The sequence below is a fragment of the Gasterosteus aculeatus genome, chromosome 16, assembly GCF_964276395.1.
Source record: "Gasterosteus aculeatus chromosome 16, fGasAcu3.hap1.1, whole genome shotgun sequence".
NCBI classification, from domain to species: domain Eukaryota; kingdom Metazoa; phylum Chordata; class Actinopteri; order Perciformes; family Gasterosteidae; genus Gasterosteus; species Gasterosteus aculeatus.
This window is the reverse complement of record NC_135704.1, coordinates 10571573-10585977: the sequence shown is the minus strand read 5'-3', so window position 1 is coordinate 10585977 and position 14405 is coordinate 10571573. Positions and strand designations below refer to the sequence as shown.

Here is a 14405-nt window from a genome sequence, read left to right as displayed (position 1 = left end):
CCCACCCTGTGAGAAAAACAGGTGTAGCCAAATGAGCACACAACGTTACAACAATTAGTTAAACGTCCTCAAATAAACTTCCCTCAGCCGAAATACAAATTAAAGCACACAGGGGCACAACACCCCCCCCCCCCCCCAAAAAAAAAATATATATATAAACGTCGGCCAATCCAGCAGCCTGTCAGGTTTAACACGCAGAAAATGAGGCTGTAATAATCTGGATTTGGGGCAAGTGAGGCTGGCTTTGTAGAAAGAATTCAAATGAATAGGTCTGAATTAATCATTTATCTTTTGTTGATGGATGCACCCCCACTTAGACTCATCACAATAGATGCAGAGCGTTTTGTTCGACCAAATAAATCATTCCCATTGTTTAAGGTACATTGATCAATCTAATGGCTTGTAATGGGCTTCTAATTGCCACAGAGAAGTGCTCGCGAGTGGAGTCCAGAATTACAGATTCGATTCAAAATTCTCCCCTGAATGACAAGGCGAGATCATGCGCTCCTCTTTTGTCCCCAAGTAAACACCGTGAAAAAATACAATTATTTTATTCTTGTATCTTAATTCTACAAACATATTTCTTTACAATTAAGTGAATGGTATACATAAAATATATCTATTGGTGCATAAAGCCTGATTCGTTGGCATATTTTTTTGTTAGTATTATTATTATTTTTATCTGAACACATGCCTTTTATTAAGATATCATAGCCGGCTACAGAAATATTCATGCAAGATAATTAACATAGACAGAAGACATTAGATCATGCTTTTTAAAAGTAAATGTTAACCTATAAATAAAAGCTTGATTTATTTTCCGGTTATTTAATATTATGAAAGTCTAACGTAAAACAGGCATACTCAGCTCTGTTCTCATTTAACGCTCGGATTGATCTGACTTATTTTGCAACAATCAACTGTATTTATGTAGAATAGACATTTAATAACGTTAGTGCACTCAGCCAAATTGTCATGATTGCGAAAGATGATTCAATTTTCTTGGCAGCGTGCAGTATTTGATGAGGATGATATTTATTCACCCTTCCAAAGGTGGTGGTTTTAAGAGTATTCGAACAAATTGCGCCTGTGTTGACTGGCAGCATTCACACTCAATAATGGGAGCATTATTTGCACGTTTTGAATACTGTAATGCGCATCTTTTGGTCAAGCCTTTCTCTGGAAAATTGCTCTAACTTTTAAAGGCATAATGGTTCACGTTTAAGAGATGGTCAATTCTACATTATGCCATCATCCCTGTGCGTTTTAACAAGCTGTGGGATGTGTGGACTCGTTGCATTGTGATATCAAAAGACAAGGGGAAAAAAAGTCGCGAGTCGAGGAAAGTAGTTTTATAATAAAAATGAGTATATTAGAGAAGCATACAGCTGCATTTGTCACATGCAAGACATGCCTCGTGCATCCTGTTGGAGCAGTTTAATAGAGATGCCTGACGGCCTAAAAAACAGGCAACATCTGGAAGATCCCACTTTTTTTCGCCCATAAAATAGTTCTCTTTTTTAAACACATGCACACGCCCCGTGAATGTAAGCTGTCCTTCTTAATTAACCCCTCACCTGCACTCGGGGTGGGGGGACGTTGGGTGTGTATGTGTGATGGGGGGGGGGGGGGGGGGGTGGGGGGTCGTAAGGAATGGCCGCGTGAACGGGACCATAAGCACGAGAGCAGATGCAGGTATTTTTGACTGAAAGTAAACAAACCTTACGTCAGTGGATCCACTGCGACTCATACTTTGTTTTGTTTTTCTTAACGTATTCAGGGAAAAGTCTTTACGTTTGTGGTTTGAAGACCAGATGTCACGTGCGGTCAGGCTTGTGCCTGGACTTCTTCACTAAACTTAATCCACCCGTCTGTGATTTCAATCATCTACACCACGAGCATTCAAGACAGAGAGCACATATATGCGCCCCCCATCCCCATCCCCAAAAAGCATCAACTGCGCCATGCGTAACGCGCAGCGGCGTGCGCTGTTCCGATAAAGGCATCGGGACCAACGGCGCGCCTGAACCTCGCTCGGGGTGCTATACGTGCGTAAACGACAACGATTGTCAATGACGTGTTGCGCGTGATCTGAATACTGAAAATCCGGAAGGGAAACCTGGAACCACGCGGCGTTTATCACCATCCGCAAAACGTTTCGAAATGAGAGAAAACCTTACCTCTCGGAGAACTGACGCGCGGACTCTATATTCTGCAATGAAAGGAGACATTGAGCTTTCGCGTGTAGAATTCACTACATGAAAATAACTGCACGCGTTTAAAAAAAAAGAAAGCAAAAAAAAAAAAAGAAAGACGCCAAATTGTGTTTCGTATGACAGTCTGAGCAGAGGCTGCACGGCGGATGATTGACGGCGGAGTTTGCGGCGTTTCTGCTGGCGGTCGGCGCTCCGATTGGCTGACTCCATCCCCCCGGACATCCACGCGGCCACGGGATTGGCTGCGCGTGCTCGCCAGCTGTACTTCAAAGAATCACGCTCTCTACAACTAGGTAGTTGTTGGTGAGCTGCGAAGCCAAGAGAGAAACCGTGTGACCCAAAGTCAAACACGGCGAGTCGGAATCCAGTTGGAGGCGCGCAGCACTGACATCGCGAGAAACACTCATCCCGGCGCAGACCCTGGATATGGCAACGTCTATACTTGGGGTGAGTCCGACTGTGTGCGGGGCCAGCAAGTTGTGCGTGAAGTTGCTGCAGCCTTCTGCTGTTTGTTGTCTGCTTGCTTCCGAGTTTGCTTTTTTTTTTTTTAACTATTGCCTCTGTTGATTATACGACTACCTATTCGGTCTTTATTCGAAATAAAACCTTATGACACGAGAAAGGCGCTTGGTCAGTTTGCTCACAGCACATAGCTGACGCAGTTCATAAGCTGTGAAAGTTTGTCCAAAAAAAAATGTTGCTTTTTGTTGTTGTATCTTCGTTCAAATTATACTTTTAATAATCACAGTTGTTATCATCTGGGTTATTTATTTAGAACCTAGTCTTTTTTTTTGTTTTGCTTCCCAAGTGTAATCCCAGATTAAATGAAACTTTTGTTTGTGTGTGTTTTTCAGGAAGAGCCACGGTTTGGAACTACACCTCTAGCAATGCTGGCGGCCACTTGCAACAAAATTGGCAACACCAGTCCCCTCACGACTTTACCTGACTCGAGCGCTTTCTCGAAAGGTGGATTTCACCCGTGGAAAAGATCCTCCTCGAGCTGCAACTTGGGATCCAGCCTGCCCGGTTTCACAGTAGCGACGAGCCGCGCGTCGACAGGACTAACGCCGACCAGCGGCGCGGGCAACAGCGCCTTTTGCTTGGCCTCCACGTCCCCGACCTCGTCGGCGTTTTCCACAGAGTACAGCGGTCTGTTCTCCAACTCTGCGGGGGTCGCGTCTCAAGAGTCCGGACAGTCGGCTTTTATATCCAAAGTCCACACATCGGCGGAGACTCTTTACCCGCGGGTGGGGATGGCGCACCCGTACGAATCGTGGTACAAGTCCGGTTTTCACTCGACCATCTCCGGCGACGTCGCCAACGGCGCGTCCTCGTGGTGGGACGTGCACACTAATCCGGGGTCGTGGCTCGATGTCCAGAACCCCGCGAGCACCCTGCAGACCTCGCTGCACACCGGCTCGCCTCAAGCCATCCACTCGCAGCTGAGTGGCTACAACCCGGACTTCTCCTCGCTGACGCACTCGGCGTTCAGCTCCACTGGAATCAACCCCAGCGCGTCCCACCTGCTGTCCACCGGTCAGCACCTGTTAACACAGGACGGCTTCAAGACGGTCATCCCCACTTACACAGACGCTTCCGCCGCCAACGCCATGATTTCTGGGGGCAGTTCAGGAATAAGTAGCTCCTCGAGGTCATCCCGGCGGTACTCCGGCCGGGCGACGTGCGACTGTCCCAATTGCCAGGAGGCCGAGCGACTGGGACCTGCCGGCGCCAGCCTGCGCAGGAAGGGACTCCACAGCTGCCACATTCCCGGCTGCGGTAAAGTGTACGGAAAGACATCTCACCTCAAAGCGCATCTGAGATGGCACACCGGCGAGCGGCCTTTTGTCTGCAACTGGCTTTTCTGCGGCAAAAGGTTCACTCGGTCCGATGAGCTCCAGAGACACCTTCGCACCCACACCGGCGAGAAAAGGTTTGCATGCCCGGTATGTAACAAGCGCTTTATGCGGAGTGACCATTTGAGCAAGCACATCAAAACGCACACGGCCGGTGGAGGAGGCAAAAGGGGCAGCGACAGTGACACCGACACCAGTAACCTGGAGACCCCGAGGTCCGAGTCGCCAGAACTTATTTTGGAGGGGGTTAATCCCAGAATCACTGTTAAGGATCCGTCTCCTCAAGACGAGCCCTAATGAGGTTTCAGCCCAAAAATCAAACCAGATTCAAAACTGCACAGCGTTGAAAACGGGTCTAATTTGACGAGACAATAAAAGGAGAAAATATTTCAAGTCTTAAAAAAATATATATTCTCCACAGGCGTAACGAGTATTTCATTCGTAAATCCATCTAAAGAAAACACAGGCAACTTCAAAATGAAATGGATGTTTGAGGTGGCGCGAAACCTGTTGAACTTTGGTTGGACAATGTGAGTTACATCTTGTATATTGACGACTAAACTATGTGTTATTTTCATGTAAATGTTAGGCTATGATTGTTTTATTCGTGTTGGTATCCTGGAAATCAGGGAGTTTACTTTCGACGCACTTTGTGGATATGTATGTATACAGCTTTTTCAACTTTGGTTAATCATTTTATTTCTTTGCTAAAAAAATCTATATATAAATGTTTACCTGTATAAAGTCACACGTATAACACTTTCATTTTATCGTAATTAAAACATCTTTAAAAAAGGCTGAAATTGTGTGATGGAGATTTTATATATACATTTTTTTGGTTTAATTATTTATGCGAGGTTTAAATTTCAAAAATAGTTTAATTTAATTGAGAGAAGAAAAAAAAGCGGAGTGCTGCTCTATTTTTCTTTAAAACACCAATGATACCTTCACTTTCACTATTTCCCCTATGGAATAAATATGTGTAATGCCCCGGCAAAAAAACATTTCATGCCTAAATGAAAATCTTGTTAAATGGTATTAATTATGACTTGGAGCACATGGCAGCCCCATGTGTCTTGTATTTGCGATTAGGGATTCGTGTCTTATCAAATATCTAATTAATCTCCGAGGCATCTTTTGTTCAGTTTCACTTTATCGGGGGGTTTCCAGAGGGGGGTTTGACGACAAAAGGGTCCCTGAATATTTATTCTAATTGTCCAAATTAACTGCTCTCATTTGCATAGCAATCGATGGACCGAGAATAAGGGACACGGCGTCGTTCTCTTTGGCCAGAAGCCACGGAGATGTTATGGGAACAGTTTTTTAAAACTTGAGAAAACCAAGGGGGCAAAAAAAAAAAAAGAGTCACATGCAAATGTTTTGAATGTGAAATGCTCTCTGCTCGGCGCAGTCAAACGGTGCCTGCGCGTTATTTGAATATCAGTGGCCCCCGCGTTGAAAGGGTTCAAGGATGCTCTCTGACTTCTTTGTGCTTACCCACTGCAGCGTCCGACTCTCACAGGGGGGAAAAAAAGAGCGAAGCCGGGGAATAATTACAGCGCGAGGGCCACGACTGGGAATACGTCAAGGAACGGCGTCTCATCCAGACACCCGCTTTCTCTAAGAGGATGTTAAATTGACCAGAAGGCAATAGAGGGGAATTATTTTCATTTCCTTTTGTGCAACAGCGGCTTCAAGTAAACGGCCAGATAGTGAAAACTATTAGGACACCCTATTTGAATTTCATCAAAAATATAAAAGCGAACGCTTTAAGCTTTACGAAATTTAAGCTCTTAGCGGTTAAATGTAATTATTAAGAAGATTTCATTTCAAACTAAAAATCGTTTTTACGAGTGTATCACAGAGGCTGATAAATATAAACGTGTAAATGTTTGCAAAAAATAAAATAGAACGAATAACAGGAATAAGGAACTGTCCAATTTAGGTAATATAAGTATCTAATACTAGTTTCCTCAAAATATAAAATAATGTTGAGCATTGATAAATATACTGCAGCGTTTGTTTCCCTCCAGTGTGTTTACACACTGCACATTTGTTTGGTGCGACAGCCGCAACAATTAAGCAGGACATAATTCACAGCCTCATTGAAAACACATTGTGTCAAGGCATTCAGGGAAACCGGCCTGAAAAACATGAAATCATATTAAAAAGTAGTTAAATGAATATTTTTCTATCATAAAGTGAAAAAAAATAGAATGAAGTGCGATAACATTAATAAACAGATCAGTCTTCATTTTCAACCGATTTCAGACGCTGACTTTTTTTTTCATGCATCGCAAAAGAAGGCATTTTTTTGATTGAGATGATTAGAATTTTAATCAGAATTTTAGCTTTTAGCTATCAGCTCAAAACAGAACACTTTACGACATGGATATTTTGTAATTACACTACCAAAATAAAAAAAATAAAAAAATCAACAGCAGTGACAGAATTGAGTCTTTCTAGCGGCCATTAAAAATTCATCCAATATTTTCCCATCAACGGATCACAGCTGCAAATTGCCTCAAATGTTAATCAATTAATTTAGACCCTTTAACGGATAGAGGAAAACACATGAGCTGGGTACATTTTCTATCGACTGCTTCCCTCTGCTGGAGAAAAAGGAGACCTACTGCACAATATCTTCCATTTAAAAAAGAGAGGGAACACTTTGATTACCAACAACACCATAGAACAGTCATAGCAAAGAAAAAAAAAGAATCAACACGTTTTATCCCACATTGAAAGAGGGAACCAATTCAAACGAGTCAGTGCTTCCTTTTTGTTCTGTCTTGGCTTCTCTCTCTCCTCTCTCTACTCCTACTTCCTCCCCTGCCCTCCCTTTCCTTCCTCCTTTCCCTGCTTCTACTCCTCCCATCTGCTGCTCTGCCTCTCCTTCCATCTGTGCCGCTTCTGTTCCTGTCATCATCTCTGCTGTGTCGCCCGTCTTCACCTCTGTCCTCCCTGCCTTTCTCGCCGCTCCTCCCTGAGTCCGTGGCGGGCCTGGAGCTGCTCGCTCTCTGCCCGTCCCTGCTGTCCAGCCCCTCTCTCTCTTGACCTCCCTCCGGCTTGATCTTGTTCGCTGGGCTGCGATTCGGACTCCTGCTCCTGCCCCTCTCGGCCTTTGTTTGCCTGTAATCTGCGGAGCGCTCTTCACGCCGCTTGTGTCCGGTGCGAGGGCTCGGTGACCTGCTTCTGGGAGACGAGGCCCTTTTCTGACTCTTGACTCGCCGCTCGCTCTTAGAGCTGTTATCCCGACAGGAACCTTTTTTCTTGTTCTTCTTTCTCTCTGGGCTCTTGAACTTGCCACGACTGTCTGAATCTGAGTCACTATCACTGCTGCTGCTATCGGAGGAGTCACTTGAGCTGTCGCTACTCTCATGCTTTTTCTTTTGTTTACTTTTGCTCTTCTTCTTCTTCTGTTTTTTGCTCTTCCTTTTCTTGGCCTTTTTTTGCTTTTCCAGCCGATCAAGTTTTCTGTAAAAAAGAAGCACAAATGTTTTAGTAGAATATCAACATAAAAGTCTTGGCGGGATTTACATTTTAAAAAGGAATTTAAAATGAAGATGAAATGCAATAGTGTACAGGCTACACTACTGTTTTGTACTAGGTGTACAAAACCTTAGTTATTTGCTTCAAATATTTATAAAATAAGTTAAAAAAATACCAGTAACCATGTCATTCAAAAGAATATCCTTCAAAGTTTAAAATATTCAAACAATGTAACTGTAATATTTTTTATTTATTTTCGGTTGACTAATTGAAGCTCGCATAATACACATTTGTAAGTTGTGCTTCATTATTCACCCAAGGAGCTTCTGCTTTTGCTTGGTCGTCAATGACTTCAGAAATTCGACTTCGGGATCTTCCTCGTCATCGCTGGCAACATATTCCTGCAAAAGCACAGAACGTTGTTGATATATATATATATTGATGCTAGGACGCATCAAAGAAGTATAGTTAGGCTTTTCTCCCTGAGGGGTAGAATACGTATATGTGTGTTCTTATATCGGGTAAAATGTGCAAAGACGGGAGCGTGAGACGGCAATTACCTGCGATGGATCACAAACTGTAGAATTCCTACCAAGAACACATTTTTTCAGGGCAAACCCACTGTTTCGCATCTCCGCCATTAACTCAGAGGGGTGCATCGACGGACCTGTTAGCACAAATCACAGCCTCAGAGTCCCATTGATGTTAAACCTAGCCAACCACTATCTCCACAGTGGGAATTTCAGGGGCGGCTTTGTTAACAGAATGGGACATCAAATCAACTCACTCCACTTCCGGCTGAGCAAATCATACAATATCATTCTCTGCCAAAGCAGCAGTTAGAGGAATCAGAATACACAATAATTACATATTTTTCTCCCGGCACAGGAAGGGGACCATTACAGCACTCGACCATCAACAACCACGCACTGACTGGACTCTCCCAGGGTAAACATTATTACTTTACTCAACTGGCTGATTGCAGAAGTCAGAATCAGCTCAAGCCCGAGAGCTCCAGCTGAAACCCAACAGGACGGATACAGTAGGTGTACCTGCTGCACAGTCTGTGACGGACCGAAGCCGAGACGCTCGCTACCAGTATCAAGCCCTGTTCTCCTCGTTCTTTTGTGCTACTGTGGTTATTCTACTGCTTTTTTTCTTCTTCCAATGCATAATGAACTATGTTTAACAGAAATATATACATGTATATATTTCTGTTTAAGTCACACATTATGGTGGATCACTTAACTTTAATATTATAGCCATATTCTTAACATGAACTTTTATTGTGATGCAATTTTCATTTAACGAATTACCCCCATTTAATTGAATAGCATCACAATAGAAACTGTATATAATGGCAGCGGTTTGTTATGAGACATCAGCATTAAATTGCATCTAGAAACAAATAAATTGCAGGGAATGTGTCCAACGTCAGCTTTGGACAACTATTGTATGTACTATACCTGCTGCTTCCTCTGAGGCCACAGAGCTGGCATTGATCCCCGACAGCCCATAGAGAGGACACTCTCTGTCTGTGTTCACATGGCCCCATTTGTGACACTTGATGCATCGCACGTTGCGCACCTGGGTAGTTAACAGGCATTACTACAAATTGTGGAGATGTATGCATGATTATCTAAACTAAATGTGATGGAAGACCCAATTATGAGAGAAATCCATTCCAAAATGTCTTAGACTTTATATACAAAATCAGATTTGCTTTTTGAAATCTTGTTATGTTAGACAACCCATAGTAGATTTAATAATATAGTGGTTCAAAAACCAAATTTGCATCTCTTTGAATCCACTTGTGACCCCCCGCTCCCCTTAAATGTATCGCTGACGGTTATATGCTTCAAACAAATAAAAGAACATCACACACCTGGATTCCAAATGGCTGATCTCTAACATTCATGTCATCCTTGGCATATCTACATGGGAAAATTAAGGATTTAATAAAATGCAAATTATGAAAGATATTATGCCAATAAATGTCACTGTGTATATACATAAAATACTAACTTCTCTCGAGGAGCCCCCTTCTGCCACTCAAACTTGTACTCGTCCTCACCATCCTGAAGAAGACGCATCTTTGTTAGTAATTTTAATACGTTGATCTTGCTTGATACAAACAAAGTGGAAACAATGTAAGTGTAAGTGTATATATTTGATATGAACTCTACCTCTTTTGTTTCCTCTTCAGGACAGAAGATAATTTTTGTATAAAACACAAACAAGGGGATTCAAATGTTAACCAGAAAATCCTTAAGAAGCACATATCTTGGATTACGCATAATATTTAGTGGGGATCAGAGTGGTTTAAGGGTTGAATTACCTTTGGATGCTCCAGGTGGAGCCTCGTACATGAAATTGAGGCCATTTTTAACCCGATCATCCCCAACCAACACCCTAGAGGCGAGAAAACAACGTGTGTAATTAAAATGGTGATTATTAGGATTTACAACATGTGAAGTGAGGGTTCATCAATAAACAGAAAATGGATATGTTTAAAATAAAGATGCATTATATAAAAAGATCATGTTTTTCACCTGTTGTTGTAACAATCTTGCTCTTTCATATACGACTGCATAAGATCTTCTTGCTTCTTCTTTTCGAAGGTCAGTTTCTGTTCTGCTATCCATACCTGTAAAATAAAGTGACCAGGTGGATTACTGCACATATACTTCTTCATACATACACAAAAACGTTTCTCTGGACAGCTTATTCGCCGACACGCAACGGCACCAAGGAGTACGGAACTGGACTACAGAGGACTTTAATTTTAATATGGGTCACAAAAACACTGTCCTGTACATAAACAATTGGCAAATCTACTGAATAATTAATTGACATTTTGTTCTACATCTTAAAGAACAATGAATCAGACGGTAACTGACACACGGATCAATTCTTTGATTCAAGTGATAAGAATGTAGGGTGCATAACATATCAATTTATAGCTTTAAAAGAAAATTTAATAGCATACTAAGTCTATTCGTAGACGTTGAAAAGACGTCTATGTTTAGAGAAATTTCAAAGTGATTTTTTATACGATCATGTTTTGTCCTCTTTGTGCCATATAATTCATTATGTTAAAAGGTTCAAAAAGAAACAATGTCCACTTTTGTAAGTTTACCACATATATTACAAATCATCTTGAAAACGGCTCTATATGTGAACGTCTACGAATAGGCATTGTAAAAAAACTTTTTTAAAACCACTTTTAAACCAATTTGCAACGCCTTTGCAACCAAAAAAATGCTCGCTGGGTACAGTTAGATAACGTGTCTATGATTCTATGGCAAAATGCTCTGCAGTCAACATTTACTATCAAGTGACGTTAATTATCAAAGTGGGTTCATTTCAGCTCCTGCTAATTATCAAAGTGGGCTAGCAAAAGCAAAACAAAGTTAGCACAGCTCACCGGCTAGCTAGCAGGTTAATCTCACGTCGTGTAGCCTCAAGCAGTGACGCTAACTGAAGCTAGCACTCACCTTTTTGATATTTGACTTCGATGCAGGGTGGAAATCCTTCTTACACATGAAATTTGCGAACGACTTCCCCATGATTGATCTATTATAACGTCAAGTTGGTGGAAGTCGTAGCGTTTACGTTGTGTTTACAGAGTCGTTAGCGTAGTTTCCGTCGCACACGAGCACATCCGCCTGCATGAAGATGGTTCTATGATGGTGTTACGGGGAGCGGTTGAACGTCTCTGAATTAATGTGAACGTTAATGACGTAACCTTAACTAAGTAGAGTTAAGTTATTAACTAACGTCAATTCACTTAGACGTATCGTTACATAACTACATATTCATGCCAAAATCACCGTGTCACACTAGACATTTAATAAAATATACCTTGCACTATTATTTAGAAAAAAAATCTTAACGTTAACGTTGCTTCGTTGGTAATGAATCAGATGTTAATCGCTACTTTATCAAACGTTACCGTTATGTTGATGATATATAGAGTTATGGTTATATATAAACGTTATATAATTTAAAATGTAATAGTATAAATAGATTTGATTTGTTTCCCCAACTGGCTTAATGTCGAATGAGGAGCTGACTTCAGCTTAGTCACGTGACTTTGCTGTTTCCGTTTCAGAAAACGTGAACTGTGACCGATGACGTCACACTACATGGAAGAAATGAAAACAGAAACTTAGACCTTAGACAGTCCTCGGTAAAGCGTCAACCAAAAGGTAAGGCTACTTTTTTGTAATGTTGAGTACTGTAGCATCCTTAACATGACACTTCACAATAGTATGGCAATCAAACTGCACACATCCAACTTTAGTCCTAACGCCAAATCCGATGTAATTTACAAGTATTTATTGTAAAATATGTTTGCTCCTTATGCTAAGGCGATTCTTGGCATGCGTTTGGTAAATAGTGTAATCCATCCATTCAATCGTTCCCTGTGTCAACTCAGCGAGTGTGTGATTCAGAATGCTCCCGTCCTCCTGCGACACCTTCGTGGCTCTGCCGCCTTCCACTGAGGGACAGCGCGTCATCTTCGGGAAAAACTCTGACAGGCCTTGCGATGAAGTCCAGGAGGTGGTGTATCTCCCTGCCAGAGACCACGGTGCAGGGGAGAAGCTTGAGGTTAGGTCCCTCAGACAGCATTTCATGGCAATCCTTCAGTTTCCCCACAATGTGTCTCTGTAAAACCTTGTTTTCCTCCTCTTGTGAACAGTGTACATACATAGAGATTGAGCAGGTGGCCCACACGTATGCAGTTGTGTTAAGCAAACCAGCCTGGCTGTGGGGCGCCGAGATGGGTGCAAATGAGCATCAAGTGTGTATTGGAAATGAAGCCGTGTGGGGCAGAGAGAGTGCAGATGGCGACGAAGCGCTTCTCGGCATGGACCTTGTCAGGTTTGTTTTACTAAGCTAACAGAAGGAATTTTGATGACGCTGTAGTGACCACAAACTATTTTGTACATTGTTATCACTTCATAATACATTTGTGAGGAACACTTAAAGGACAATTCAAATGTATATCTGTGACTTTCCAGGATTGGACTTGAGAGAGCCGATACAGCTGAGAAAGCGGTGGATGTTATTACGGAGTTGCTGCAGAAATATGGCCAGGGAGGAACGTGCATGGAGGATGAGTGCAGCTTTACCTACCACAACAGCTTCCTCATTTCAGACAGGAAAGAGGCCTGGCTGCTGGAAACGTCAGGGAAGCACTGGGCAGCAGAGAGAGTGGAAGGTAACGGGGGAAAATAATATCTAATGTAATAGGTCAAGGCCGCTCCCTGATTAGTTGACAGATTTACCGTAATAAATGAATTCTTGTTGAATACAATTGTCCACCAGATATTCGATCTTCACAGTGGAGCTTTTCATTTGAAAAAGAAAAATCGTTATTTTTTAACATGTACAGCATTTAATATTATTACTGTTATTTCTCATTTAAAGAAAACAACTGCCCTCCGAGCTGTGCTCCTTTTGTTTGGGCACTGTTACTAAGGTCTGCTTACAGCAGCATCGGCAGATCACACAAAGTAGTAGATAAAATAGATCCAGAATCATATTAATTATTTAAAAAGAATTCTTTTTCTAGCGACAACATTGCACTGCTGAGGAAGCTGTTGAATTTTTCATATTTGTGGTAAATCCTCTTTTCTTTTACTCTTCTCTAGGTGGATATCGCAACATCTCCAACCAGTACAGCATAACGACTAAGATCGACAAAGAACATCCGGAAATGAGGGAATATGCGCGAGGCCAGGGCTGGTGGGATGGAGCCACTCCGTTCAACTTCTCCACCGTCTACTCCTTTACGACCACGGCCAGAATAGAAGCCTCTGGGAGCAGATACTGCGAGGGGAAGAAGTTGCTGGAGAAGAACGACGGTTTGTACTTCACTGCGGGGAATCGACACGCAGGAGGAAAAAAAGTTACAGGGCTTTTCCCTCTGCTTATGCCCGTTTTGATTTAATCCATCGAAGGTCACATCACTGCGGAGACGATGATGGACATCCTGAGGGATAAAGATAGCGGCATCAACATGGAGGGCCTGTTCATGACAACGGGAAGCATGGTGTCTGTGATACCCACCGATCCCACTCTGCCTGGGGTCCACTATTTCACAGCAACTCCGGACCCTGAACGGTACGGCGCTTGATTCCACTTCGACTGATGATGCAGCTTTTAAATTCCCTTCGGAAGCAGTCGATTTATGATTCAGTTACTTTTTCAACAGGTCTGTGTTCAAACCTTTCGTCTTCGTAAAGAACAATAATGAGCTGAAGGAGACGTCTTCTCCCAGTTACGGGGCAGACGACCCCGTGAAGAAGAAACCCCGCTTTCAGAGCAAGCCGGACCGCAAGCACGCCTTGTTCCTCAAACACGAACTGGTGGCGGCCGTCATTGAAGCCCACGAGGTTTAATGACTGAAATCTGTCGCTTGGCTTAGTGTGTGCTGAACGTACTCCACAATAAAACTTTTTTTATGTCTATAGGACAGAGGAAAGAAGATCACAGAAGGTATAAGGACGCTGGAGAAGGAGAAGAGGACACAGATGGAGGAGATTCTTACCAATGGTATTGTGGAACAGGATTTTTTGGCGAATCTGTTTTCAAGCTGTGTTCAGGGGGAGATGGGTCTCTACGGTAAAAGCTGAAACCTCAAAACATGTAGCAAAGGAGAAAGTAGCAGCAGACGCTTCTGCTGGTTTGGGTAGATACACTAACATGATTGTATAATAAATTCTGAAAACACAACTGGATTGTAAAATGACTGTACAAAGAATAAAGCAGCCGAGGACACTGTTGAGCAAAATGTTGAATTTTGTGTATAAAACTATTAACCAGGTGAAAG

At 42.5% G+C, this 14405-nt stretch overlaps 4 protein-coding genes across 11 annotated transcripts in view; 2 read left to right on the top strand and 2 right to left on the bottom strand.

Annotated features, from left to right (window-relative positions):
* LOC120834281 (obg-like ATPase 1) overlaps positions 1-2318 on the bottom strand; it is a 36957-nt gene extending 34639 nt beyond the window's left edge. For all 4 annotated transcript variants that reach the window (XM_078091067.1, XM_078091068.1, XM_078091064.1 and 1 more), the window contains exon 1: positions 2181-2318. The gene's annotated coding sequence lies outside the window, so the exon portion shown is untranslated. The remainder of the gene's footprint in view (positions 1-2180) is intronic.
* A 126-nt stretch (positions 2319-2444) lies between these two features.
* sp9 (sp9 transcription factor) lies at positions 2445-9453 on the top strand. 3 transcript variants are annotated; one of them, XM_078091061.1, is made up of 3 exons: positions 2490-2663; positions 3071-4149; positions 8453-9453. In XM_078091061.1, the coding sequence occupies exons 1-3, from the start codon at positions 2643-2645 to the stop codon at positions 8514-8516; spliced, it is 1164 nt and encodes a 387-aa protein (XP_077947187.1). In that variant the 5' UTR covers positions 2490-2642; the 3' UTR covers positions 8517-9453. The 3 variants fall into 3 exon arrangements, with proteins under 3 accessions (XP_040058044.2, XP_077947187.1, XP_077947189.1); XM_078091063.1 differs by having other exon boundaries at positions 3071-4162; positions 8453-8645; XM_040202110.2 differs by lacking the exon at positions 8453-9453 and having other exon boundaries at positions 2445-2663; positions 3071-4875.
* On the bottom strand, positions 6382-11656 carry cirsr (corepressor of RBPJ and splicing regulator). Of its 2 annotated transcripts, XM_040202108.2 has the most exons (10): positions 11062-11202; positions 10117-10211; positions 9903-9976; positions 9751-9764; positions 9590-9642; positions 9450-9498; positions 9031-9151; positions 8125-8231; positions 7880-7965; positions 6382-7549 (listed from the first exon to the last, which is right to left on the bottom strand). In XM_040202108.2, the coding sequence occupies exons 1-10, from the start codon at positions 11131-11133 to the stop codon at positions 6841-6843; spliced, it is 1380 nt and encodes a 459-aa protein (XP_040058042.1). In that variant the 5' UTR covers positions 11134-11202; the 3' UTR covers positions 6382-6840. The 2 variants fall into 2 exon arrangements, with proteins under 2 accessions (XP_040058042.1, XP_077947186.1); XM_078091060.1 differs by lacking the exon at positions 9751-9764 and having other exon boundaries at positions 11062-11656.
* scrn3 (secernin 3) lies at positions 11440-14366 on the top strand. Of its 2 annotated transcripts, none has more exons than XM_040202111.2 (8): positions 11440-11775; positions 12006-12178; positions 12270-12451; positions 12592-12791; positions 13225-13437; positions 13534-13696; positions 13788-13968; positions 14047-14366. In XM_040202111.2, exons 2-8 carry the CDS (start codon positions 12023-12025, stop codon positions 14206-14208), a joined length of 1257 nt encoding a protein of 418 aa, XP_040058045.2. In that variant the 5' UTR covers positions 11440-11775; positions 12006-12022; the 3' UTR covers positions 14209-14366. The 2 variants fall into 2 exon arrangements, with proteins under 2 accessions (XP_040058045.2, XP_040058046.2); XM_040202112.2 differs by having other exon boundaries at positions 11636-11775; positions 12022-12178.
* Positions 14367-14405: the final 39 nt, after the last annotated feature.